Genomic DNA, 26,738 nt, shown 5'->3' on the forward strand with positions numbered 1-26,738 from the left:
AAGAAGCTGTGCAGCTGCATGTGATCCTTCTTTTAAACTAGCACAACTGGTAGAATGCTTAGACTCTGGATGTTTTACTGGAATGAGCAAAAATGACTGCACGTGGACTAATGCTTTGGAAGATATTAAGAAGGCATTTCACTGAGTGGTGGCCAAGGGTATTTTTCCATACAGCTCATAGAATAGCCTTTGATTACATGCAGGAAGTTAACCAAGTATAAGGTTACTGTTTTGTAGCCATTCCTTCCTCTCTGCGTAGCTCTGGAGAATACAGACCTCCCAAAAACATGAGGCAGAAAAAGCGGAAATGAATGCTCAGCTCAGCAAGGTCTTTCCACAAGAAGAACATCCACCGAAACAAAAACCAACTAGAAATTAAAACACAGTTCAGGTATGGCTTTAACACATTTTAATTTCTTCCCTGGAGTTAACACATCTCGCTTGCTTTCAGGCAGTTAAAGGAACTTAAGGGGAAAAACTGGCCTGACAGAGGAACTTCGGCCTTGGATGTTACTTTGCAAGCCGTTACAGTGCTACACCACTGCAGAGGGAGCCCATGGAGAAGTATGCTTACTGCGGAATGATAAGAGCCAAGATGCCATTACCTTTTCATGTCCTCCCTAGTCCAGAAATAAAAAAGCTTCACCAGCATCCTGCGTAGCTATTAATATTCACAGACTTAATGGGAAGTAGCTACTCCTGCTCAGCAGTAGACAGGTGGAAGAGGTGGATATACGGGCTTTTCACCTGCTTTTCTCTGGGATTTCTTAAGCAAATAAATTCTGCCCAAGATCTGAAAAGACAGGAGAACAACTAAGTTGAGGTAACTGACACATGGGCTACTTCTGCTTATTATGGGTGTTTTGTTGTTCACTGGCATTCCTCTCACTCTTCTTATTTCTCAATTTTTTGCTGTAAAGCTTCTTCACTATTACAGGAAGATTCTTCTGGTGGCATTAGTGTGTTATTTTTATTGCAGCAGCTGGCTAAGACCTGGTAAAGAACAGCCATTACCCAATTTAGAAAAGCATTTTTGCTGACTTGCTAGACACTTGTTTAAAACAGAAATAGAACAACAGGGAAGAAAAACTGCTTTGAGATGTGAAAAACTATTAAGAAGAGTAAGTGATGGGATGAAAGTTAAATATAACTTTCCTTTGCTGTCATGCAATGCAATCATGAAGTTCATCTTTCTCTACCTTCTCAGTATTCCATTTCTCTGGCTGTCAGAAGTACTGAAATTGACACCATATTTTCAGTAAAAGAAACTACTGCATCCTCCTCCCTGGCCTGTAGCATTCAGGCTCCCTAATGCCTCCAAAATTTAGTTGGAGGTAGGTTTAGAAATCCAGCAGGTCACCTGTAAAATACCTGTAAAATGAGGGAGAAGCTAATTAATACCCCAGCAAGCTCTCTGTGGAGTTACGAAGCCGGCACCTCAAGAGTAACACTCAGAAGCACAAGCATGATCCCAAAGAAAAAAAGTATATATATACTTATAGTATAGACAAAATATAAGCTATGCAGAACACAGTTCAGGCCCTGTCTGTAGTCCACAGTTCAAACTCCTTGGTTCAAAAACTTCGGTCATTTTCTTAGTATGAGCAACTGACAGCTGAAAAGAAAAAAAGATAATTTATACCGAGATGTAAAACAGTTCTCCTCCGGTGAAATTTCAACTCAGTGCTACTGTCTAAGAGCTGACATACAAAAAAAGCCAGTAGTTGCATATTCTACACCAGGGGTCCTCAAACTGTTTAACCAGGGGGCCGGCGCTCGGATGAAGTAGCAGGCAGTCATCTGCGGCTGCTTGGTTCCCCCCCAGCCCCCGGCGGGGAAGGGTGTGTGTGTGTGTGTCTGTAAACACCGGGGGCGGATTGAGGACCCTGGGGGGCCTTATCTGGCCCGCGGGCCGTAGTTTGAGGACCCCTGTTCTACACCATCGTCAGGTTTCTATGGATCCTTCTTTAAAAATCAAAGCCAGCTTGTCTGACGCGGTTCATTCATTTTTTCATTTCCGTTTTTAATGGAAAACGCAGCTGCTGCAAAGCTCTTCAGTGCCCTGCTCAGGAGATACGCTGCTGCTCCGGTCTGGGCTTTTGGCCGCCCCGTTTCAGGTCCGCCCGGTGCGGTTTGTGCTGCGGAGGCGCCGGGCGCTGCGGGCACGCGGCTGCCCCGCCCCCCCGGCGCCAGGGCCGGAGCCTCGGCCCGCGATCGGCACCGTCACGTCCGAGCCCGGTAACCGGGCACCGTTTTCAGCGGCCAGTCGCCAGAAACGCCGTGTCCAAGCTAGAGTTTCGACGTGTTTAATCAGTAAGAAGTGCTGCTCGTCCTGCAGCGACACAGCAGCCCGGCCGCGGGAGGGGCGGTGCGGCTCTGCCGGCCGGGCCCCCGCGCTGCACACCCCGCCAGCGGCCAGGCGGCCCCCGGGGACAGCGGCCCCCGCACAACCCCAGCCGGCACTCGGCGTTCACCCAGGGCCGCGCAGGAGCCCGCTGCCCTCCAGCCTGCCGCCGCGGACACATTGCTTTTTTTTTTTTTTTTTTTGAGCGAGGCCGTGTAAGCTGAGGGGTGGCCACGATCCCGAAGGGTACGTGTTTGAACGTACACAGGAAAACGAAGGGGACCCTTCCGACGCCGCTCGCCCACGGCCCTGCGGGGCAGGCGGCCCGCACCGCCCTCCTCGCAGCCCTCCCGACACCAAGGCCAACGCACCGCCTCAGCTGCGGCCGGCCGACTCACCGCGGCTCTGCGGCGCCCAGCCCCTCCACCTCGGGCTGCGGGGTGCCGCACAGGCACCTCAGGGGCTTGCTGCGGGCACGCGTGGGGACATCCGCCCGCGCGAAGGCGGGAGCCCGGGCCTATTCCCCCGCGTGCGTGCCTCCTACCAGCCCTCCGAGGCTCCCCCGCCGCAGCTCCGAACTCCCGCAGAGGCCCGGAGGAAGGCGGGTGCCGCTCTGCCCCTCGGGTCCCGTCCCCCGGGCGAGGCGCCGAAGGCCCCCGCCCTTCCGCGGGAGACGGCGCCCGCCCCAGCAGTTACCGTACTTGCCGGCTGCGAGGCGCGGTGCTCCCCGCCCGCTGACTTTCCCGGCAGAAGTGACCGGGCTGAGGCCGCGGCGGCCCCGCCCCCGCATTCCATTCCCTATATGGCGGCAGAGAGCGGCGCCGCCGGCCACGCCCCCTTTTCCCACCACGCGCGCGAGGCGCGCCCGGGCTTGAGCGCGTGACATCAGCGGGGGAGGGTGGGGGGTGGGGGGGGGACAGGAGCGCGAGCCACCGCCTCCCCCCCCCCCGGCTAGCGCAACGAGCGAGCCTTCCTCGGGCCGTTCTATTTACGTTCGTGGAAGCGATTTGCATAAAGCAACGCCCCCCGCCTTCGGCGAGGCGTCCGGCACCGCCCCGGCTGCCATATTAGGGCAGGGGGGAGTGTCCCGGGGGGCTTGCGGCCGCTCGTTGCCTTCCTGGAGCCGTTTATAGGGTACAGCCACTTCCGCTGTCTGCTTAGAAGCGGCGCGATCATGGCGGAGCGCGGTCACCTCCCTCCCCCCGCCAAGCGCCTCTGCTGCAGACCCGGCTATGGCTCGGGGTGCAGGCCGGGCCAGCGGGCGGGCGGCGCCGGACCCGGCAGCGGGGCGCTCTGCGCCGGACCCTCCTCCGCAGCTGCCGCCGCCGCCCTGGGGCTGCTGCCACTTGGCAAGACCCAGAGCCCCGAGTCCCTGCTGGATATCGCGGCTCGCAAGGTGGCGGAGAAGTGGCCCTTCCAGCGGGTGGAGGAGCGGTTCGAGCGGATCCCGGAGCCGGTGCAGCGTAGGATCGTCTACTGGTCTTTTCCCCGCAGCGAGAGGGAGATCTGCATGTACTCCTCCTTCAACACCGGCGCCGAGGACCCCGTCGCCGCCCCCGCGGGGGCCGCCCCCGCGCCCGGCGGGGCCGCGGACGCCGCCGTTGCCGCCGACGAGAGCCGCCTGCCCTTCCGCAGGGGCATCGCTCTGCTCGACGGCGGCTGCGTCGATAACGTCCTGCAAGTCGGTGAGTCACCGGCCGGGGCCGCGCTCCGGAGCCGGGCTGCCGCCACCCGGGCAGGGCGCCGCCGGCCTCCCCCGCCGCGGGTCTCCCCTTGCGTGTCACCCGCCTGCCGCCCGGCGAGCCGCCCCCCGCCTGCCCTCCCTCCGCGGCCCCTTGGGCCGGAGCCTCCCCCGCGCCCCGGGGCGTCCGGGGCGCGGACAGGGGGCTGTCCGCCGGGGCCCGGCCCGTACGAGCCCTTCGCTCCCCAGCTGTAATGCGGGCCGGGTAACTTCCTCCGCCGGTCTCCTCCCCCTCGCACCCACGACACGGAGTAACTCCCTCGCTCCGTGACACGGCCGCGGACCCCGCCGCCGGGCGGGCCGCCCCCCTGCCTGTCCCTTTAACTCCCACCCCACCCCCCCGCACCGCGCCGTGCCTGCTCCCGGTAATCCATCCCGTGTAATCTCGTTTGGCTCTGCCCCCTCCCAGCGCCCACCCCCGGTAATCCGGGTCATCGCCTTACCCCGAGCCACAATAGCGAGGAGATGCCCCCCCCCCCCATCCCGGGGGGGACCGCCGGTGGAAATGAATCAGCAGAAGGGCGGCCGGCAGGGGAACGGGGTGGGGGGTGGGGTGGGGGGGAGGGTTGGATGCGCCGCCGTCCAAAATAAACACATAAAAGCGGTGCGAGACCCCAGCAGCGGGTGTGCGGGGGGGGGGCGATCCGCGAACAAAGGCATTTCTAGGGCAGCGGCCGCGGCGAGCCGGAGGGAGGGGGCGCGATCCGCCCCGCCTGGGGGTGTGTGTGCTTTGGGATGAGCCGCTTCGTGACAAGGGGGGGGGGGGGAGCGCTGCTCTTCCTCCTCCTGGAACAATACCCGGCTCCTCTTCCTCCCCCCCAGCCTTGCCGCCTGCCGCTGCTCTTCACCCGCTGCGGGCGCCCCTGGTTAACTCCTCCCTGCCTGTGTTTAAAGGGCTGCAGAGGTGGGTACCCCCCGCTTTCGGGGAGCTGTTTGCCGGAGGCGGCTCGCCCCCTCCGCCCCGAACGCGCGGGGAGCTGCCTGCGGCAGACAGCCCCCCCCCCCCCCCCCCCCGCCGGTGGGTGATGCTCTTTGTGCGGCCCGGCCACTTTGTTCTCGTTTTCATGTTTATTTGTGTCCTTTTTCCAGTTTTCTGTCGCTTCCCCTCCTCCTCCCCTGAAAAGGGGAAGCCAGACAAAAGAGGCTGCTGCTCGCCTTTTGTTGGTGGCGGCGGCCGGGGTGTGTGAAGGGGGCGCCGGGATCCTCCCCCGCAGCCCCCCCCTCCCCCCCCGCCCCTTCTCCCCAAAAGCCTGGTCCTGCCCGCTGCGGGTTTGACTTGGCGGGCAGCTTGCAAACGTGCCATCAGTTTTTTTTCCCGAGGGGAAGCAGTGTCCCTGCTCCTAGGCTGAGTGCCCTTCCTTTCTGCCTAGGGGGACTTAAGTCTTCCTTTTTTCTTTTTTTTTCTTTTTTTTTTTTTTTTAAATCTAATTAACTTTCTTATAAGTTTTATCTTTTGGCTTAATGTTTCCAAAGGTCTGAGATGTATCTGTGGTTCCTCAGGACTGGCAAAACCAGAAGTAGGGCTTTTTTTAGTTTGGTTGGCAGTGCTGAGATTATGAATTATTTTTTTCCCTTTTGCTTGCACTTGATTCTGTTTGTAAGCGATGAGGAATGACAGGAGTGCACATAGGGAGGGTTTCTTGGCTGATTACATTTAAGCCAGGAATTCACTGTGAAAATAAAGCCAAGGGGTGATAAATAAAAGATGCAATCTTCTGTAGGAGACAGAGACCCAGCGTGGGCTTTGCTTCGTTTGCTTTCAGCAAAATAGGCCTGAGTGAGTAGTTGTGAAAGCAAGAAGTAACTTTTTGTATGGCTTCAAAAGGGGAGGGGGCATTGAGAATGTTGGCAAGGGTCAATGTGAAGAAAGAAAATATGCATAAATACAGCTGAAGTGTTGACTGCTGCCTCTGAAGCCCTTAAACACATTCCAAACAAATGCTGTACCTACTGCTGAAAATAACATTGGCTTTGTGGTTTTGTTGTTCTCTGCACTCCCTGCCACTGCCCCCCCCCCCCCCCCCCCCCCCCCGCCCCACATGTGAGTCCTCTTTGGAAGGCTGTAGAAATCGTAGAGGAACTTGGTGATATGAATATGTCAGTTGTTACACAGAGGCCTTTGGCTTGCATGGTGAGGGAGTTGTGGAGCACTTGGGTATGCCGGGTCCTGCTACAGGAAAGTTCTTGTGTAATTTGGGTAGGTGGCTGTGTCATTAGGGCTGGCTCTTGCCAGCAAGGTATTTCTTGTGAAGCAGAAAGGTGCAACTGTTAAAACCAATCCAAATGGAGTGAGTTGTGTTGGGCAGAGGATGGAATTGGTTCCATATAATACATCTGAATATGTAACATTGAGGAAAACTTAACCCTGAGTTTATGTAAGTGCATGTTTTGTGACCATATAAATGTGAACTTATGTTCTTTGCAGTATGAGTAATGGAAATTCTGTAAATGTTTACTATTGTACTATGGAAAAGTGCAGTTATTGGACAAAGTACATCTTATTACATATCAGTTCTAACAGCCTTACTTGTAACCCTAAGTGTGCCTATAAACAGGGAATGCAGAATTTGATTTCTGAGGGAGCTGCATAAATTTCGGTTCAGTGGTAGTTAAATGGATCCATTTGCTTCTGAATTTTACCCTTTTTTTATTATTATTATTCAGTCCATCCCTGAATAAACATTCAGACAATTTTATCATGGCAGCTCAATGCAAGTGGGAGAATTACAAAAACCTTCTGTCTACACTCAATAAAAAACTTAATGCGATCCCACTTCGTGTGTTGTGCCCCCCCATGTGTGATGAAAAGAAAATCCTAAATAAAAGGAAGATGGCACATTAGTGATACACATAAATAACGTTCTTAATAATCAGGCAGTAAAGTTGTCTGCTAGCCTGTTTTGAAGTTGAATGATACTGTCCCGGCATAATAATTACCATTACTTAATTTTGAAAGGTCTTTCTCCAAAGCAGTTGGCTTCAAAATTACTTTACATCTAATTTACTAATTTTTTTTATAACTTTTTGATATGTGTCAGTTAGACATGAAGGATTTTCTTTTTTCTTTATTAAAAAAAAAAAAAAAGCCAGAAAGTGGGCTTCTAAAGCAAACCTTTTCAACTGCATAAAACAGAGCTTTTCTACTGTACATGTTTTTCATTTATTTCAAACCAAGTATTTTTAGTAAAAATTACAGTCTAAACATGAAAGCACTTTGTGAGTAAATACAACAATCTGGAAGGAAAATTAGAAATTGACTGTGTTTCATTTGACCAAATTTGTGAAGATGCCAGGAGCGAGCAGACAGTTTTAGATGGTGAAGTGTATATTTGGTTTCTGAGGTTAGTTCTGAATTAGTATACAGTACTGTATTGTCGTCACAGCTGTGGCTGTCAAGGTTAGGAAGAGGTGTGATCCCTCAATAGCACAGTTGACCTGGCGAGAGCCCTTAATGCAGCTATTCTAGGAGGAGGGGAAAAAAACCCGCTGTGCCTCTGCTGGTGTGACTTTTCCTGCTTGGGGAGAGACAGACTGCCTCTGCTGTAGTGCTGTAAAGCTTGGCTTTGCTGCTGTGGCTGCATTCACATTAGAGGTACTTGAAGTTTTTTTTTGATATGTCATATAAGTACTCCTAGAGTATCCCTCTCTCTGTAATTTGAGGTCTGTTTGTTGCATAGACCCTGCTTGCTCATGCAAGGTCATCTTTTAAGGCTTTATAGTCCTTTCCAGGGCAGCATGAGGCTTTGTAGTCATGGTAGTTGTGCCTCTTGGGTATGAATGGCAAGGGAATGAGTTGGAGGGAAGACACTCCTAGGGAAGGAAAATAATGTAAAGAATTAATTGACTGACACTTACCACAGCTCTAGAATTCAGTGTTAATATTGTGAGCTAGAAAACTGCCTTCCCTGTGGAAGAGGGTTCAGCTGAGCAGCATTCTAAGTGTTGAGCTGCAGGGTTGTTTTTCTGATGCCCCTCAATGATGCGTGATCAGAGGATGCAACCAAAACACTACTTAGAGAAAAAGAAAGTAAAACTTCTCAAATGTAAAGTAATGGTTGGAGCTCCCTAGATGAAGTTAAAGACCTGGAATTTTTCCTCCCTCCCCCCTAATTTTCTTCTACTGAAAAGTAGTTTTCTGACCCAACTACTTTTATCCTGTATCGTTGTAGCTTGTTATTCCCTCCCCCTCCCCCCCTTTTTTTTTTTTTAACATAAGAGCTCAAAGTTTGTGATTGTTTTTAAAACCAGGACAAGCCATTTTTTTCACTGGGAGGAAGAGAAAGTTTTTCAAGACCGTGTTGGTAACTGCTACATGTAATTCAGGTTGAATGGTCATCAGCAAAGTTCAGATCCTTTTAATAGATGATGATTCTAGTCAACAGTTCTTTGTTCTTTTTGAACATCTTTACACAAAAAAAAACAAAACACCCCAAACCAACACCCAACCCATAAAGCTGTGGAGCAAGTAAAACAAATGTAATTTCTCTTAATTTCAAAGTTTAGTTGTTTGAGTGCCAACAGTATAATATGAAACACCTGTTGATAAAATCACACCAAGTACTTCATTTGCAAAGCTGACAGAAATGTTTTTGGGCTGTGAGTTGAAATGCCCCTTTTAGCAGACATGATGGTCTTCACTGATGCAAAAGATATATATGTATATATGTATGTAACTGTTGATGAACCCTGTAGAACACATGGTTTTAGTAAAAAAAAAAATTAATGAAAGTAATGCTAAGTTGTGTGACAAAAATGAAGGTTATCATTTGTGGGGATGCCAGCATTGTGTTTTGTATTAACTTCTTGTTCTGTGTTACCAAACTGACGTTGTATTTGTAGTGACCTTTTTCCAAGGGGAAAACTTGGAAACTGCTTATTTCAGGAGGAGTTTCTCTGCTGACATGCTGAAGGAACAAGCATGGTTTCTTCTGCAGTCAGCCTGATGTTGGGGTTTGGTTAGGAATGTGTGACTAAAACAAATAATCCAGACTTTGTTAATACAATATTGTGGTAGGGGAGTAAACAAATGATGTCTGACTTCTTGCTGGACTTCTTTTGACTTAGTTCCAAGATTACTAGAGTCCTGTGAAAATATCGTCATTGATTCCAGTTTCAGTGTGCTCTAAGAAATAACTACTGATATTTCGAAGTTGCAGAACGGAAACAGTAAATGCATTTTTAAATACTTTTTCCTGAAACGGAGATATCTGAATGCATTCCAGTTCTTTTGTTAGATTTGGAATGCAATGCATTAATTAGGGAACACATAAGCTATTTTCAGTGTATGTGCTCTGATGTACTGTCCTTGACCTTGAATAATTCCTTTGGAAAACGGGGCGGGGTGGGGTGAAGAGGGGCTGGGGGAGAGGGAGAAGGAAAAAAGCTTTCTTTCAAGACCTGATCACTAAATGTGGAAAACCTTGTAAACTGGCTCCTGCCTTTTCCCAGTCTTTCTAAAAGTATCTAATCTGGATTTCAAGAGAAAGTATGCATTTTAGAGTGATTTCAAGATATGGAAGTAAAACTTTATACAATCTTTCTATGTAACAATGAATAGTAGGATAAATGTAATGAGGGAGTGTCAGTACTGCTCTAGAATTTTAGTTTTTAAGAAGAAAACTAATTGTAAAACACTTCCCATCGCAGTTTTTAAAACAAGGAATCTTTTTGTTTTTAATAGAAAAGTTTTATATTGGGTTGATCTAAGAAAATTTTTCTTTGTTTTGGGTCATGTTTTCATGTTTCATTCTTCCCCTGACTTCAAGGCTTTCCTCACTTCCAGGAAAACAATTTTCATTTTCAAAGCCTGCTTTCTGTGTTATAAAGTGATTCTACCTCTGTATATGATGAGATGTTTTAGCAATTCTTGAATTTGAGTCAGTTGTCATGCCAGCAACTGATGCCTGTGCATGGTTCCTCTCCATGTAGTCTGACTTTCGGAGATAAACAACTAATTAATAGCAAAATCTGTCTGTGAGGGTAGGCTAGAACTATTTAAAAGTCAGCATTGCACAAACTGGTTTCCTTACAAATCAGTAGCTAGTTGCTGCGTTTTGCAGTATCACTTGCTTTTTTTAATGAACCTGTTAAAATTGAACTTTTGCTAAGACTCTGGTAAAGCTCTTAATTTAAAAAATATAACCTACTTTGAGTGAAAAGTAGTATATTATGATATACAGCATTTTTTATGGGTTAAGGATAAAATATATTAGATGGCATGCTACAAGATACTTCTCCATGGGTTCAATTTTAATCTCATGTGCAGTTTAGGTAATCTTGTTATGTGAAGACAAATCATGAAGTCTGTTAGTAGTGTAACAAAATGAGTACAAATTTATGGTAGTACAGGAATGCAGCTGACATCCCTTAACTAGCTTTCTTTTTAGCTGGTTTTCTTCAGGCATCGGGTGGGAGAATTTACTGCATCTTAAAAAACAAAACAAAAAGAACTCACCGCAAAACAACAACAAAAAAAGCCCAACAAAACAAGCAAACGAAAAACAACACACAAAAAAAGAAGGGAAAAGGATCACACTATTTTAACTGACAAAAGCTATCCTGATTTATTAATATGCTGGAACATATGGACAGGAGCTAATTGAAATTTTAAAAACTTCATGTGCAACAAGGATACAGATTTAATGCGAATTCTGATTGCCTGGAATGCAGTCAGCCTGACAGCACGTGAATACTTGAGTACTGTCCAACACTGCACATGTTGTTCTGGGAGATTGTCTCCTTGAACTTCCAGTTTTTCCTCTTCTTTTACTGTGTAAGAGTACCTATGTAAAATGCATCTCTTAGCTGGATGTTTATGCAGCCCTTGACATGGCTTCATAGCCTTCTGTGACCTGGATCACTGGAGATGTCGGCTGGTACTGTGTGCTGGTTTGCATTCTCCTTTGCTACATGTCAATTACCATGATTTATGTGATGCCCTTGCACTGCATTACCATGCTGTCCTCCGATGAAGTAGCAGTACGCATGCAGTCCTTGTCGCCTTGTCCCTGCTGTTGAAGACCAGCAGGTCTAGAAAACTTGTGATGTAAGTCACTATCTTAAAATTATTTTTTTTCTGACTTAATTCTGCAAATGTGCGAACAGACCAGTGGTGTGTAGCCTTCTAATAGTAACTACAGTGTAAAGAATTCCTTTGTGGTTAAATCAGAACTGATAAAAAGCTTGCTGTAGGAGCTGAGTAGTCATGCAAAAGACTTTTTTTTTTATTTTATTTTTTTTTTTTTTTCTGGTTTGACACAATTCAGTATAGACTGAAGTGTCTTCTAATGTGGGCTTTTTACCAACACTTTATTAAACCCTTCTGAAAAATGAAAAACAAATTGTGAAAGAGGAGAATCTTTAACAGTATTTAAAGTAATATGTTAAGGTAATTGTGATGTGCACCATCACATGCTTTAAAAAGAAGAGCTTAATTTTTTATTACTTTTTTATTTATTTTTTTTAATCTAAGCTTCTGCTCCTTGTTGCAAGTGAGTGCATTTGACAGTCTTGAAATATCTGGAAATTTTTGCTTTGGAAATGCACGGGCAATGGCTGAGAAGGTCTGACGTTGATTGGAAGGATGCCGTAAAACCTGTCAGGAAGTTTAAATTCACACTAGTAGAGCTGGCTGATCAGATTAATTCAGTAAATGAGCTTCTGATTTATGTGCTAAAAAATCAGGTGACTTACCTTTTGTCCTCTTTATTTAACAATCTGCCTGTTTACACAACTCATCTTTCATAGATAATTGGTGTCAGACCTTTAATACATTATGGAATTGTTGGAAAAATAAGCGGGGGGAAATGGCATAGTAGGAAGACATTTCACAGACGTAGGTGTTAATATTTATCTTTATTGTGTCTTTTTTTGGACAAAAGTTAATTGCATTCAAATGATTGTTTTAAAGGCTGGAAAAATCAAATGTTACATAGCTGTATGACTTCTAAGAAATTAGACACTTTGTTGTACGCATGCCAAGTTTAACTGCTAACTGGTTACTGACAGCTGGTAGTAATGCAAATACAGTGCAGGAACTGTGCAGGAATTGTGGAGCTGACTACAATATTTAATTTATAGTGACTAATGAAATAAAGAACATTCGACCATTGAGACACTTAAAATTGGATAAACTTTCATATAGTGTGGGACAAATTTTCAATCTCTTAACAGAGTAGAGGATCAAGTTTATATGTATTCTAATTATTTTTGTTTTTTTTAAACTTGTGTTAAAAGTAAGGTTTTTGGTTAAAGGCTTTTACGAGCACTGGCTCTCAGATTTGTTTCCTTATGCTTAAAGTTTGACTCTTTCTTACTTTATACTAGTGGCCTGCCTTCTCTCTGCATAGTGGTGTTCAGCTATGTGTGCAAGGCATAGTGGCAGCACAGACTCTCTTCAGCAGATTGGCTTCTAGCTTACCTTTGTTGAGAGCAGCTGGTGAGCTGCTTTATTAGTTTTTAATGTTTACATTCAGCTTTGATATTTTGATTGGCCTCAAGTCCATAGAGCACCAATCCGTATTCAGTGATTAATGATGGGATAGATAGTATGTTTATGGAAAGTACAAATAAATGCAGGTAGTGTGATCTTTAGGGTTTCACATGCTCAGTGGCTGGTCATTTTTGCTGTTTACCTGCAGCTTTGTCTATTAAAGGATGGTAAATCACATGTCTGTGTTAAGTATTCATTAATAAGTACATCTGTGGATGATATTTCTGGAATCTTCTGGAAAATGTGAGTTAAGCAGCAAACCTGAGCAGAGAACTTCACAGTAAGCTATTGATTACTTGCATAGCAATTGCTTCAGTGAAGCACTTATTTTGCTTCTCCTGTTTATGGAATACAATGCACTACTTTGGGTTGGTGAAAAGTAGTCTTAGTAAAACACTTGTTTGCATATTTACAAAGCTGGCCTTAGTGACCATGTTAAGCATGGGTTATGCCTCTTGAAGACAATTCTTTTGAGTCTGCTAATTTTGAAAGTTCAAGACCAGGGAAAAAATGATAGCCTAGATTAATTGTTTAATATAATAGCTAAAGGAAGGAAACCTGGAACACTTTTATTCTGAAATACTGTGTTACGAGCAATGACAACTGGGACAACTGTGCTGCTGTTGTACATGCAAAATGAGTCTCAGTTCCTCCATTGATTTACGTTGTAAACTGAAACCTTGCAAATGGACTACAGTTAGTGTCTTGGATAAAATATCAGGTCCATTATATTCAGTGTCTGGATTTAGTGTAGCTGTATTACACAGAAGGATGAAACTTAATTTTGCTTCTTCTGGAGCAGATGGGGGAGGATGACATAAAATGTGTACTTTTTTTTTTTTAGCTTTTTGTTCTTGGAAGCCATGATAAGCAAGAGAGCTATCATGCAGCTTTCCTGGTCCAATTTAAATGCATGAATTAACAGAAGTGACTTCAGCTAAATATGCTACTAATGCATGAATAGCAGGTAGTGACTAGGAATGGGACTTGTAACAGATGCTGTGGCAGTCTGATGGGATAAGGAAGCTGAGGATAACTTGATTAGTGCTACTTAAAAGTTCTAGAAGCAGCATACCACTTAGGTTTACTGACAGTTTCCAGTGACCAAACTTTACGTTGTTATGTATCCTGGCAATAATTTACAGGCTTGATTTCTAGGTAATTATGTATATGATAAATGTGAGTGGCTGTTTTGGTGGCAGGAACAGAAGTGTTCAGCAGTAAACAAGAGTTTGGTTCATTGAATAAGATGTACTTGAAGACAAAAGATATAGTAAAATGCTAAGTTGACCTTTATAGGTGAGAAGTTAGGAAGGGAGATGGGGAAGTGGTCATGTGTGAGATAAGGTAGAGGTCAAATACCATAGATCCCTGAGGAGATGTGTTCGAGGAGGATCTAGTCTGAATGACTGCTCCTTCTTATGTAGTCTGCTTTCAGTGAGTATTGGGAAAGGCATGGAAACTGATAGTTTCCTACAAAATGAAACAATGCTTTCAAAATGGAAAGCAGGTTGGCAAACTGTTGATTAGCTGTCCTGCAGCTTTTGAAATTGTAAAATGTGTTTAAAGTTAAGAAGTGGGTGTTCTTTCACTCTCTCATTTCAACCGTATGCCCCAGTTTAAATTTTATAAATAAGATGTATCTTATGCACAAAGGAAATACTCTGTTTTCCAGAAAGTGCCGACTTCCTATTTGAAGGGTGCTTGTCAGATGGTACTTCAGCAAAAGCTGCTTCTGTTGAGTTGTGGTGGAGGCTCCACCATTACAGTGGTAAAACAAAACCATTACTTCGTTTTGTACAACTGTTTGAAACAGATTTATTCATAGAGCTAAATATGCATTGATAAGATCATGGAGTATAACTGAATTTATTTTACTGTAAGCCATAGTCAAATTGTGGTTTAATTCTTTTCAACAGGCAATAAATGCCTTGGTTTTAAAACATTCTATAATGCAAAAAGAATAGATGTGTTTTCTTATCTTATTTTCCCTCCTGCAGGAGTGAATAGTTGTGGTACCTAAATTTGTGAACAACAGATTATATTTTTTATATTATTTTTTTCCCCAGGGCTGTACATTGTGTGACCTGGGAATAAGGATAGAGTACAGTGAGGAAAGACAGGAGTCTTGGTGGGGAGTGATGCACAGCTTTGTTAGGCGCTTCTTTAGACAAAGGTGGGAAGGGGAAAGAGGAAGAGAGTTGAGTTGCTATAATGGCTATCAGAAGAACTGGACAGTTTTTCCTGTGGATAAGTGGCCATGTGGAAGACAAACCTGACATTGGTGGGGTAGAAGATAAATAGTAAAGTTTGGAAAAGTAGAACAAATAAAGCATTGTAATCTCAATAGCTAAGAAACCAAAGTGCTGTTGGGTTGAAAAGGAAGGACATCTGTATGCACAGGGGGACAAGGAAGGGTGCTGATGTTGTCAGAAAACTGACTTCCAGCATGTAGAGTAAGCTTGAAAGGAGCAAGATGGCAGTAAGATCAAAGCTGCTACTTCCTGATTACTCAGTGTGATGCAGTAGCTAGTGAAATGTTAGACTGAGTGAATGGGAAGAAATGTGAATCATGGGCATGTGCTTCAGTGAATCCTGCCTGTTACGAGGTCCATCTTCCCCTCTCCTTGAATAACAAAAGGAAGTTAAGAAGTAGAGATAGTGTTGAGAAGTGCCTACTGAAAGGAGGAAGCAGAGGAGGATGACTGCAATGAGACACTAAACTGTGATATATAGGAAGTAAAAGGAGAAACAAAAAAAGCCAGTAAATGTTTAAAGTTCTGGGAGAGGAATCATCGATTTATGGAAGTGCTGAAAGGTACAGGAATCCAAGTCCTGAAACACATCCAGAGAAGATGTCCACAAGGGACCTTGGTGAGAGCCATTGCAGTATGGTGCACTGCACTGAAGCCAGGGAAGGCCCAATGGCAGAACCACATTCCAGGCAAGGGCCTTGGTGTACTCAATGACTTGGCTGTGGGAGTGAGAATGTGGTGATGTGGGACAGGTGGTATTGTGATACAGCACAAGCCCCTCAGGCAAAACTTAATGGGTGACTGAGGTGGGAGAGTCAGCAGTGTAAGAGAGTGAAGAGAAGCCTGTGCATTAGCCTAGCATGCATGTAGCTTGATTGGTAGGTGTGGGGGGTTACCTGTAACTGTTTTGGGCCAGGCAGCCTGGGAGGGATAACATAGCCTTCAACCTTTGTTAGGAATGAATGTCCTGAGCCTGGGAGCAGGGGAGTGTGGTGTGAGCGAATAAGAAACTCGGAGCAGATCCACCGGTATTGCAGCTGATAGTGGTTTGAAGTGCCAGAAGGAGAGTGGGAAGGGTATGTTTGCAGGGTGGGCTAGAGGTGGGACTGCTGTGGAGGCAGTGTGCAATTTAATCTTCCATCAGTAGCTGTGTACAAGTAGTGTAAGTTGCCAGCAGCATGTTTGGCACAGGCTGGAGGGACCTTTGATGGGCTTGTACCCCTGCAGAGCTCAGTGCCCTTGCACCTTCCTCTCAGCACCGAGCAGCTCCTCTTCCATAGGTAAAAGGACATCTGGGCCTTTGGTCAGTTTGTTTTCCAGCAGGAATTAATATATTTGTGAGCCAGGGGCTGTTGTGAGGATTGGTAGCAATAAGTCCTGTAGGTGTCTAATAGCAGTGTCTAGCACGGTGGTTGCAGCTCCTTAGCCCTGCTGCTGTGATACGTGGCCTCCAGTAGCTTCGGCTGTGCATGGGAGCTGTTTAGAGGCTCTTGTACTGGCCTACAAAACCCAGGCTGTGTTGTAAAAGGTGGTGTGCTGACCAAAGGCTGAGACCAGTAGTCTATGGTCTTTGTAAATATGGGTTTAAAGCTAAAATACAAGACTGATATTTAAGGCTGGTAACCTCAGGTTATAAATGACAAAGGCAATAAACCTTTACTCTGAGAGAAGTTGAAAGTATATTTCCAGTTACAATTCAGCAGTGTTACCACTCCTGCCCCTCACTTTTTCTAGGGAGGGGGCACATTCCTGGTTGACCAAGGCTGCTGATACAGCAGCACAGTGTGGTTATGAGTGCGCAGTCCTCCAAGAGCCCATTCCAGCAGACCTGCTCCCTCTTGTCACTCAGTGAACTCCTCCAAGGATGGACTATGAAACAGGCCTATCAAGTAAATGTTCTCAATTGTGAAATACTCTAGTCATGAATATGGTAAATGAAATAACTGACTCATTTGCAGTGCTGTGACTCATTTACTGCTCTGTGCCTCATTGTGTAACTCTTCAAACAGAAAATGCACATTGCTGTGCTCATGAAATTGTATTTTGGAAAGGTTTTTTGTGATTTTCATTTGCAAACTTCACCCACTGTGGTGACCGCTGTGTGTTATTCACCCTGAAGTTACGTGGTTGCTTTAGGCTGGCTTAAATGCAGGCTGCTGTCAAAGGGACATAGCAGTTCGCCTCAAGCTTGCAGCTTGTGCCAGGGCTTGTGGAGCTGCATGGTGAGCCAGAGAACTGGTCTGCTTATGAATTCAGGTCTCGCTGGGTGAGTTTTACCTGGTTTATTGGCCAAGAAAATGCTACTGTTGATTCAAGGGAGAGGAGATTGCAAGAGGCGGGGGGGGCAATGAGCAGGGCAGGGCTCTGTTGTGTCAATGACACTTTGACTGTCTTGAAGTGATCATGAAGCCCTGATTGCTGCCTGGGCAAAGGAGGTGGCTGCTGTGCTTGGGAATTCATCCATGGCAGAAGGTGGCCTGTTTGTTCCAGAGACAGCAGCATGGGCCTTTCTTGAGCCCAGATTGTGTGTTGGGCATGAGTGAGCAGTCTTCCACATCTCTTCATCCACAGTATTTTCCTCCAGTACAGAACCTTGGCCAAGTGATGAGTACCCCTCCCACACTCCACTAGTGGTTAAAAGAAAGCTACGCAAATGTTTACTTTAAGAGTTCAGGGAAGGGGAAGGAAATAACCTAACTATTTATTCCAATCATACGTGTTCTTGTCTCCCTATATCTGCATAGCTGTTGCAAAAGGTGGTTTTTGTTTCCCAAGTTCATATCTTCCCTCTTCTTTTGAGAGGATGCTGAGCTTCACTGTACTTATGCACAAGACAGACTTTCAAGGCAGTTTTTTCCACTTATTATGGGTCATTTGGTGACCAAATAACATGTTCTATGATCATTTTTATTCATAGCTGTTGACTTCAGTTGCTAAAGTAAGTGTTCACAGCTCTTGTCTGGTTAGGCCTGCTGAGCCAACTGAGCTAAGAATGAGCTGGAGTCTCCTCTTTGCTTCTTGCACTTTGATCTGTTGCCACTCAATAGCCTCACTGGACACTGGAGGGTCATGGTGGTATAGCAGAGACTTCAGTTGTCCTGCATGGTCTGTGTTACTGGTAGTAGTGCCTGAGAAGGAAATGGTGGAGCATGACTTGGATATCTCAAGCTGAGTTTGTATGGCTGGCACATAGCAGGGAAAAAACCTTTATTATTCGTAAACGGAGTACTCACGGACTCACCAAGAGTCTAAAATAGGTTTGTGGGTTTCCAGTAGCATTACTGCTTCCCCAAGAACAGCAATTGAGCCAAATGTTGATGCTTTTGTATAACTTGCTTAGTATGGAAGCTAAATGATAGACAGCTGCTCTGGTAAGTGAGGCATTTTTACTGAAATTATCTGTTTCCAGGACTCAAAGCCAATGTGTGATCTGTTCCAGATGGACCTAAGTAATGCAAAACTAAGGCTGCCCATAACTGGTGGAGGGAAGAAGTATGTTGGAGACCCTGTAGCATGCTCAACAGTGCAGGCAAGTCCGTTTTCAGGGCAGAAATTGCTTCCCTTTGTCATGAAGAGAGATTTCATGGGGATTTATGTGGGCCAGTCTGGGAGAGGATGCTTTGGCTTTCTCAGCTGCTTGTGCTGGGGGAGATTAAAGCTTATTACTGGCTTACTTTCAACAGTAGCTTGTTTCCATGCAGAAGGATTGATCCGAGTTCCTTACTTCCTAGAGTCCTCCTACAGCTCTGCCTAGACAATTGTGGCTGTTTAAGACTCTTTAAGGCATACATGAGTGAGAGACCCGGTCCTTAAGTTGTACAGAGCTTAAGCAGGGTAATTTACCTCTCTTTAGCTGACTCCTGCTGGAAGGGAGCCTGCATGATCTCTAACCCTAATTGAAGTGTCTAGTTCCTTCCTAACCTCTGCAGGTGGTGTTTATTGTACATGTTTATCTAGGCTTCTAAACTAAATATTTCATATATGAGGAAGATGAAGTTACTTAGTCTGGTATTTTTCCTGCTCCATTGCTGCACTACTGACTCTCTTACCAAATTAAATGGCTCCTTTCTGTCAAATCATGTTTTAGGCTGTTCACAGGTGTTTAATGTGATACTTTTGTAAGCCGACCATGATTTCTGTAAGCCAGGTTTGTTAAAGAAGTACCAGCTTGAACTCCTCTCCACCTCAGGAGAATGGAAAGCAGTCAGGTGTATCAGTCCTTCAGTTTTTGTACCAAGTAGTGTGGTTTCACAGCTGTCTTCCTTTTAACCCCTGCATCTCTACCCCTACTTCCATTTTCCTATTTTGAAGACAAATACAATCACGGGAAACTGGCTGTTCAGAACAGGGTATTGAGCTATACACAGTGCGGTTGCTCACTTGAAGCTAACAAGTAGGAAAAAGAACAATCCCCATGAGTAATGCAAGAGGTTCTTTAACACGGTCAGATAAAATGGTGTGCAATTTTGAAGCTTGGGTAAGTTATATTCAGTGTAGTAAGTACTATTCAAGGAAGGATCAAGGCTTATAGGACCTGAGGTGGGGAAAACAGTGCTTGTCAGGCTTCCTTTATCTTCATGAAATTCTTATTTCATCTGCTGTGGGTGGTGTGTACTTTAATTACTATATTTGCATAAATCCAAGATTGTGACACAGATTCACGTTAGAATAGAAAAAGTATTTTAAGTCACATTTTACTCATAACTGCGTATGTTTTGTTTTTAATCTGGGGGAAACCCTTTTTGCCTAAGTGAAAAAACATTATTTTATTGGAAAGGCAGTTAAAAGAGGGCTGAAATCCAGTGATTTTAGTGTATTACAGTTGAGTGAGCCTCCTCAAACCTGCCAAACTTTGAGATTGATGTTTCTTAATGGAACAGACAGCTCAGAGTAGATGTTCTTACAACAGCTCTAGGGCAGTGTGAAAAACAGTCTACCACCAAAACCCAAAAGAACCTACCTAGCTCTTAGCACACAGATTTGCTCACAAGTTCAGAATTTTGCAGAACTGGTTCAGGAATCCTGACTTGCACTTGCCATCCTTGCCAAAGCCCTCCAGAAGCATTACGTAAATACCTTCACACCAGCTGGAGGTGAGAATGCTGCCTGTGGGTGCATGGCCAGAAGGGGCTGTGCGTCAGCTGCTCACTCTAATTTCCTCTCTTTAGACCTTTATCATGCACCTTCCTGAAAGACAGCTGACCACTTTCCATGAGGAGTGAAGTCCTGTGGATTACTTTGCAGTTACTGTTGAGAGACTGTCTACACAGGGCAGTTTCTGTGGAGCAATGAAAGTGCCACTGGCTGCCTTTGCATAGTTTTTGTTGCTGCAGCAATGTGTGAAATTTTGTGAGGTTGTTTGGCCTAATAGAGAAGTCTTAAGACAACGCTTGGATTTTAAGTTTTGAAGATACGAGGAAGTGGTCGTACTGAGTTTAGATAACTACAACTACTAAAATTGCTCATGTAGTTTTATTGGTGTTGGTGCTGTTAGAATTCAGGCCGGAGTTCTTGTCAGTTATGCTGTGCAGACAGCAGGTTGAGTTCATCTAGTAGTGTCTTTAAGTGTATTTGTCTTTAAAGATAAAATAGTATGCAATGTAGAAGCTGGGACTTGGGAAGTTACTTTCAGCAGAAGTTTTGTGCTAAGTGCATCTCGGAAGAACTGTCTTACGGTGATTTGGTAGGCTTCCATTGAGTTGACTCTTGTTACAGATTCAGGATGCAAGTATTGGATCAGTTTTAGCTCACAATACTTTGCCTGAAACAACAGACACAAAATTGACTAGGTTGTCTTTCAGAGGTGACCTTTAATAGTACCTTCCTAAGAATAGCGCTGTACCAGGTAATAAAGAAATGGAGGATGTTCTGTGCATAATGATTGGAACCGTGGCTATTGTGAGGCCTCAGAATGTTGTTCACTTGAATTGTGTATGAAACTTCCTTTTGAATAGGAGTGGCTAGTCTTGACTTAGATGGTTGTGAACACTTAGTAAATCAAGAAAGTAAAAGCAATGTGTCAGTTTTGGAAATACTGGCACTCTTACAAGAAGGAAAAATCCATACAGAGTGATGAGTTATGGTGAACATATAGGTCCACACTGTGCTTCATTGAGCTTCGTGGTTTGAATTAATTTCCTTCTCTTCCTCTTCCGTGTAGTGATGAGAAGGAAGGACAAAAGCAAATCTGACTCCTGTGCCGCGTATTATGAAGAGGCAGTTGATATTTCAACCACTGTTTGTAAGCAGAATGTGGCATTGGCCTCATGAGATGCAATGGATTCTGAAATCCTTCAATTCTTAATTGCTAAAAACTTGAAGTACGTTCCTGATGATTGCAAACTTTAAAAAACCTTTTTCCATTCTGGTTATTCTGAATAGTTCAGCACATCTTGATTAAGCCTGTTTTAATTTGATGTGTACAGAGAGAGTGAACAGAACACAAAGGAGAAACCTCAGCTGAAAGCTGGAATAGCTTCTTCTCTCAACCTGGTCACTTAACAAAAACTTCATCAGAAGATGGGGTAAAAAGTGTGCTGTCTCTTGGTCATCAGTTGAAGTTTATACCTGAAATAAAATATAAAACTGGGAACTGCACCATAATTGGCAGGCTATTTTAAAGACAAAACATAGCTGCTGAAGGGAATCTGTGACTTAACCAGTTCAGTGAAAGTTACAAAAGTCTTGAGCATGCCTGGAAAGGTAGAGTAACTTTCCTTCTGTTGACAGTTTTCAGTGTTGATATACATCTGCCCTGTTAGATTTATATCTACCCACCTAGAGTTTCACTTAAAGCAGGCACAAGGCCTGTAGGAAAACCTTCATTAACCTTATGTGCTGCTGATGACTCCTGCTCCTTTTGCTAATGTTGTCGCATTTTGTGTTTGCAGGGTGGTAGCCTATTTTTGGCACTTTTGAGGTTAATTATGTTTATCATGCTGCTTACACAGACAGATTTTGAAGGCTCATACAAAATAGGTCTGAGAGGGTGGGGGAATAATCTCTTGGAATATATTGAAATGCTCATGTGTTCTGGAGACTTTCTTCCTTTGTAAACACAGAAACTACTTGCCAGACTTAATTTTCTGCCCCCAGTAATAGGTTTTCCATACATCCACAGCTGTTTGTTGTGTGAACAGCTGACAAAAGCTCTGGCTTTCAGGGGTAAGGTGAGCTGGCCTCTGGGTAGAGCAAAGACCTTTAGTGGGGGGGGGAAGTAGTGTTTTTTTTCTTCCAGGAGCACAAGTGTAAAGGCAGCTGGCAGCATGACTGCAAATTGGAAACATATCTGGAAACTTAATTCCTCCAACTGTGGTGTTACCGAAGTGCAAGGATTCATTTTTATCTTACTGTCTTTAAAGATGTTAATATTTAGCAAATAAAACTGTATGCTGTTGTATGCTGGCTGCTCTTTGGGTTGTAAACATTGCTGCAATGCACAGAGTAATTCCGTTAAAACAGAGGGAAAGCTGTGCTTGCACAAGTGGTGTGATTTGTCTTGTGGTGTGGAATGGGGGGGGGGGTGTCGCTGAGGTTAAACTAGATTAAATAAACAAACCCTGTAGGTTTTGGAGCTCTTGGGTTTTCCTGAATTCAGCATTGTGTGGGAGTGTTATGGAAATAGTCATTCAAAATAAGCATCCCCTGGTGTTTGTAAACCAGTATCTTGACGTGCTTGCTTTTGTAATGCTCCTTCCACAGCCATAGTACCTCTTATTTTGCATATGTGTTATCACTTAGATAACCTGAAAGAATGCTACTCATCTCTCCCTTAGTTTTTCTTTGTATCTAAACCATTACCGCAAAGCCTTGATCAAGCTCTGTGACTGATCTAACTCTTGAGTTGTTTGTTTTCTCTGCCATTTAACCCTGTAACGGCAGCAATGCTCAAGAGAACTTTCTTAAGGAGAAATGCATGTTCTGCTTTGGAAGGTAGCTGCTGCTAGCATGTGACTGGGTGGGGGGAGAGCTGAGCTGGCAGAAATCAAATTAATTTCTCCAGGGACAAAGAAGAACTTGAGTGGAACAGCATTCTAACAAGAAAGCAGCCTGACTGCACTGTACAGGCTAAATGACATACAGAAAGTAAGCTCTTGTACAAATGGAGCAAGGCAGTGTTGCACAATTCAGCTTGTCCATTTGCTGAGAGTAAATTGCTTTGCCTTGAAAAGTAAGATAAAAGTTTTATTACAGCCATCGTAATTGGCAAACAGATGTTTTTGTACTTTGGTTTATAAACTGTTAGGAATCTACCAGTCTAAAATCAACAACAGAAACAACTTTCTTCTTTAATTTGAGGAGCATTTCTAATATGACATGCTTACAACTTCTTAAAATGTACACTATTGAACACTTTGGGAGGCTTCCTGGAGAAAAGAGGTTTAAATATAGCAGAGTTATGTGATCCCAAACAGAATAACTTTTACATGTTTTAACGTTTCATTTGGAGCTTTAATTGATAATGAATATTAAAAATAAAAATATTTAAATTCACTGATTAGAATAAGCTATTATACTGTATTAGTTGGAGTACATTTTTTGTCTTGTTCAGTTCTTTGCCAGTCATAAAACCTTAAAAATATTGTAGTTCTGAGTTCCATGTATTGCATGTAGTAGGTATTGAGCTTAGTTACAGCAGCCTTGAGCACATAGATTGCTTTTACAGTGGATAAGATGCACTGTGTTCATTGGCCAATTGGAAACAATTTAAAATTGGTTACAGCCACCTTTTTTTCTAAAATCTTTACATTATTTTTAAATCGGTCTGCTTTGCAATTATTCATCTGTATTGTGCGTAAAGAGCAAAAGATTATCAGATTTTAGGGTTCTTAAAGAGCATAGTTTATATTTGAAAATTGTTTAGAACAGTTCACTGACTTACATGTAGGTATATCAAAACACAGTGTACTCAACACTAGATAATAGTGCATTACACTATTCAGAATGTTCTTTTGCATTAGAGGTAAACCTGAGCTGGTGCTGATGTAGGAAGATCATGGATGACAATCACTTGGTTGCCACACCAAATCAAAATGACCTGTCTCTATTGTAGATGTGGCACTACTTATTTTAAATCTTGCTCATGGCAAGCTTTTTGTCAGCTGTGGAAGGCACCTTTCAGATTATGCAGAGCAGCACTACCGGAGTTCAAGAAGTAATTTTGGGTTCCCTTTGGCTAGGTGCTGTCATGAGCATGTTCTTTTCCTGCTTTTGTGGGTCCTCTCCAAATGTTTGTTTTGTACAGTGTTCTTCATCTGTTGCAAATTAATAGTGGGATGAAGGCTCTTGTCTGTGCCCTCATCGGTATAGTTTTTTCTCATGTCATTTGAGACCTTGATTGGGTTCTTTGGTAATTTGATACTTAGATCAGTTTTTTTCTTACTGTATTTATTATGGGTTGTATTTTTGAAACTTTTCATATGAAGTCTTAAACTTTATTTCAGGGGGTGTCTGCAGTTCTTGAAGCATGGTTCATCCTGTAAAGAGCTGTATGTGGTAAAGCTAATTAAAAATTACAGTTTACTTTTCCTTTGTTTTAGAACTTGGTTGCCTCTGTAGAAAGATGGGGCTAGGTTATTTAGTATGTGTGTGCACAGCTATGTCATTGGACGTTCCTGGTGCTAACATAGCTTTGGTAACATCTGCAGTTGAAGAACATGTGCTCTTGCAGTGTTGATGGGCCTTAAACTGAATTCATGAATTATATGTGCTGTGAGGCATACACTGCTAATGTGAAACCTACTCAAAGCTGATGACGTGATTGCATTTTTTAACTTTTTGATGTTTAATTAACTTTTTAACTGAAACCTAATTTTCACCAAAACCAAAAATGGTTGGAGTCAGATTTGTAGAGTATACCGGAGTCTGTGGACAAGTACATGGCTCAGGAGCAGTTAATGCAGCTAGTCACTTGGTGCATCTTTGTATTTATTGGCACTAAAATGTCTTTAAAAGAAGAAACACAACAAAACCAGGTCCTCACTGGTCTCTTTCAGGAAGTAACTGCTTCATGAAGAATAAACTTTTAACAAGAGATTCTTAAACAAAAACAACATTGCCCCCTCTCTTTTGAGCTTTTCAAATCTTTCAGCAGGTGTTAACTACTTTTGATGGTGTTTTCTGGCAGTTGCATTAAAGCTTCAGAATTTTTAGGCAGTGATAGCTTAAGTCTATTGTCTCCTTCAGTTGTGTGGTGGTGAGGTGTGGGGGTTTTCTGTTGTTTTCTTCTGTTTGTTTTTTAAGTGACTAGCTGAGAATTGAAACTTTTTAGTCTGGGTTTTTGGTAGAGTAAACCCAGGGAGAAAACTAGTTCTGTTTCTGGGATTTTGACCTCTCAGTCAAGACAAACAGTACTGACAGGCATGCTTATCAAACTGATAGGTCAATAAATGCAAGCTTTTTAGTAATCGACTATTTTATCTGACTCCTTCCCAAGATTTCTGTGTACTTTAAAGCCATGGCCTGGAAGACTGGTAAGGTGGTCACTCTCACAGTAAGAAAGTATTTCCTAATGCTCAGGAGGAACCTCCAGTGTTTTACTTTGTCCTGTCATAGGCACCGCTGTGAGAGCTTGGCTTAATCTTCTTTATACTCCCCCTTCAGGTGTTTGTACAAATTGAAATCCCCCTGAACCTTCTCTTCTCCAGGCTGAACAGTTCCAGCTCTCTTGGCCTTTTCTTCTGTGAGGTGCTCCATTCCCTGCATCACTTTTGTGGCCCTTTGCTGGATGCTCTGCAGAATGTCCGTTTCTGTCTTGTAATAGGGAGTCCAATGCTGGATGTGGCACTCCAGGTGTGGCCTCGGCAGTGCTCAGCAGGGGGGAGGATCAGCTCCCTCAATCTGCTGGCAACACTTCTTTTCCTGCAGCCCAGGATGCCACTAGCTGCCTTTGCTGCAAGGGCTCCTGTTGAATTTGGCATCCATGAAGACCCCCAGGTTGTTTTATGCAAAGCTGCTTTCCAGTTAGTTGCCCCATGACCCACAGCTCAATACATAGTGCAATACAAATACCTGGCCACATAAACAAAACTTCTTTTTACAGGCTGCTGATGGAAGAGAATATTACGTTTTCTGTGCAGCAGTACAGATACAGCTTGAATTACTGTAGAGCTGAACGTCAGTGACTAGAGGCTTGCATAGCGGGTGGTACATCGGAACTTGATTTATTCTTGGGCACAAGAGGCTTTGTGCAAAGAAGCTCTGACCAAGACAGTGGATTGTGGATATAAGCCTGCAGTAGCTGCCTTTCTGCTGCCCGTGGGATGTACTGGCACATGATGAGGGTTTGGGCCTTGTTCAGTAAGCTCAGTGATACTGTGCAGGCGCAGTTTAGGTTATAGCAGATGGCTACTGGGGCCGAGGAGACTTGTGCTCAGTCCCAGTGTACTGTTAAGAAATATTTTGTGTCGTTCAAGCGTAGTATGAATCACTTTGGGGGGTGGGAGTGGTGGTTTAAAATAAAAAATATCTTCAGTCCCTTGAGTCCTCAAATTTACTGAACTTTTGCTTGGGAAGGGGGATAACTGTTGGAGCAGAAAGAAAAGGTATGTAAAATTATTAGCCTTGTTCTTAATCCAGGGTGCAGATACCACGGTGATAGCTGTAAACAGTGGTCGTGTATTGAAGGCTTTTAAAAAAATTCTTCTCTTTTTAGAAGTGTAAGTCCCGCTCACTTTGTTCAGACTCTAGTTCTTGGTAGAGTAGGACTCAGTGGAAATAATTTGCTTTTTTCACTCTGGAAGGTCAGAGTAGTTAATGGTGACTCTGGCTGAAAGTGGAATACAAATTACTTGCTTATGAGTATACTTTCCAAGCTTGTTAATGAATGAGCACTTGCACTTGTTGGTGAGGTTGGGGTTTTCTTTGTTGTTCTTGTATTGGTATTTTTTCCTAATACAGGTGATGAGT

At 44.2% G+C, this 26,738-nt stretch overlaps 1 protein-coding gene across 2 annotated transcripts in view; it reads left to right on the top strand.

Moving 5' to 3' along the window:
- The first annotated feature begins 3,456 nt into the window (after positions 1 to 3,456).
- The window catches only part of ZSWIM6 (zinc finger SWIM-type containing 6), a 112,490-nt gene continuing 89,208 nt past the window's right edge, over positions 3,457 to 26,738 (top strand). For both annotated transcript variants that reach the window (XM_080371523.1, XM_080371524.1), the window contains exon 1: positions 3,457 to 4,029. In XM_080371523.1, the coding sequence (XP_080227649.1) occupies positions 3,519 to 4,029 (511 nt within the window). In that variant the 5' untranslated portion in view covers positions 3,457 to 3,518. The remainder of the gene's footprint in view (positions 4,030 to 26,738) is intronic.

The sequence above is a fragment of the Falco punctatus genome (assembly GCF_963210335.1).
Source record: "Falco punctatus genome assembly, chromosome: Z".
NCBI lineage: Eukaryota > Metazoa > Chordata > Aves > Falconiformes > Falconidae > Falco > Falco punctatus.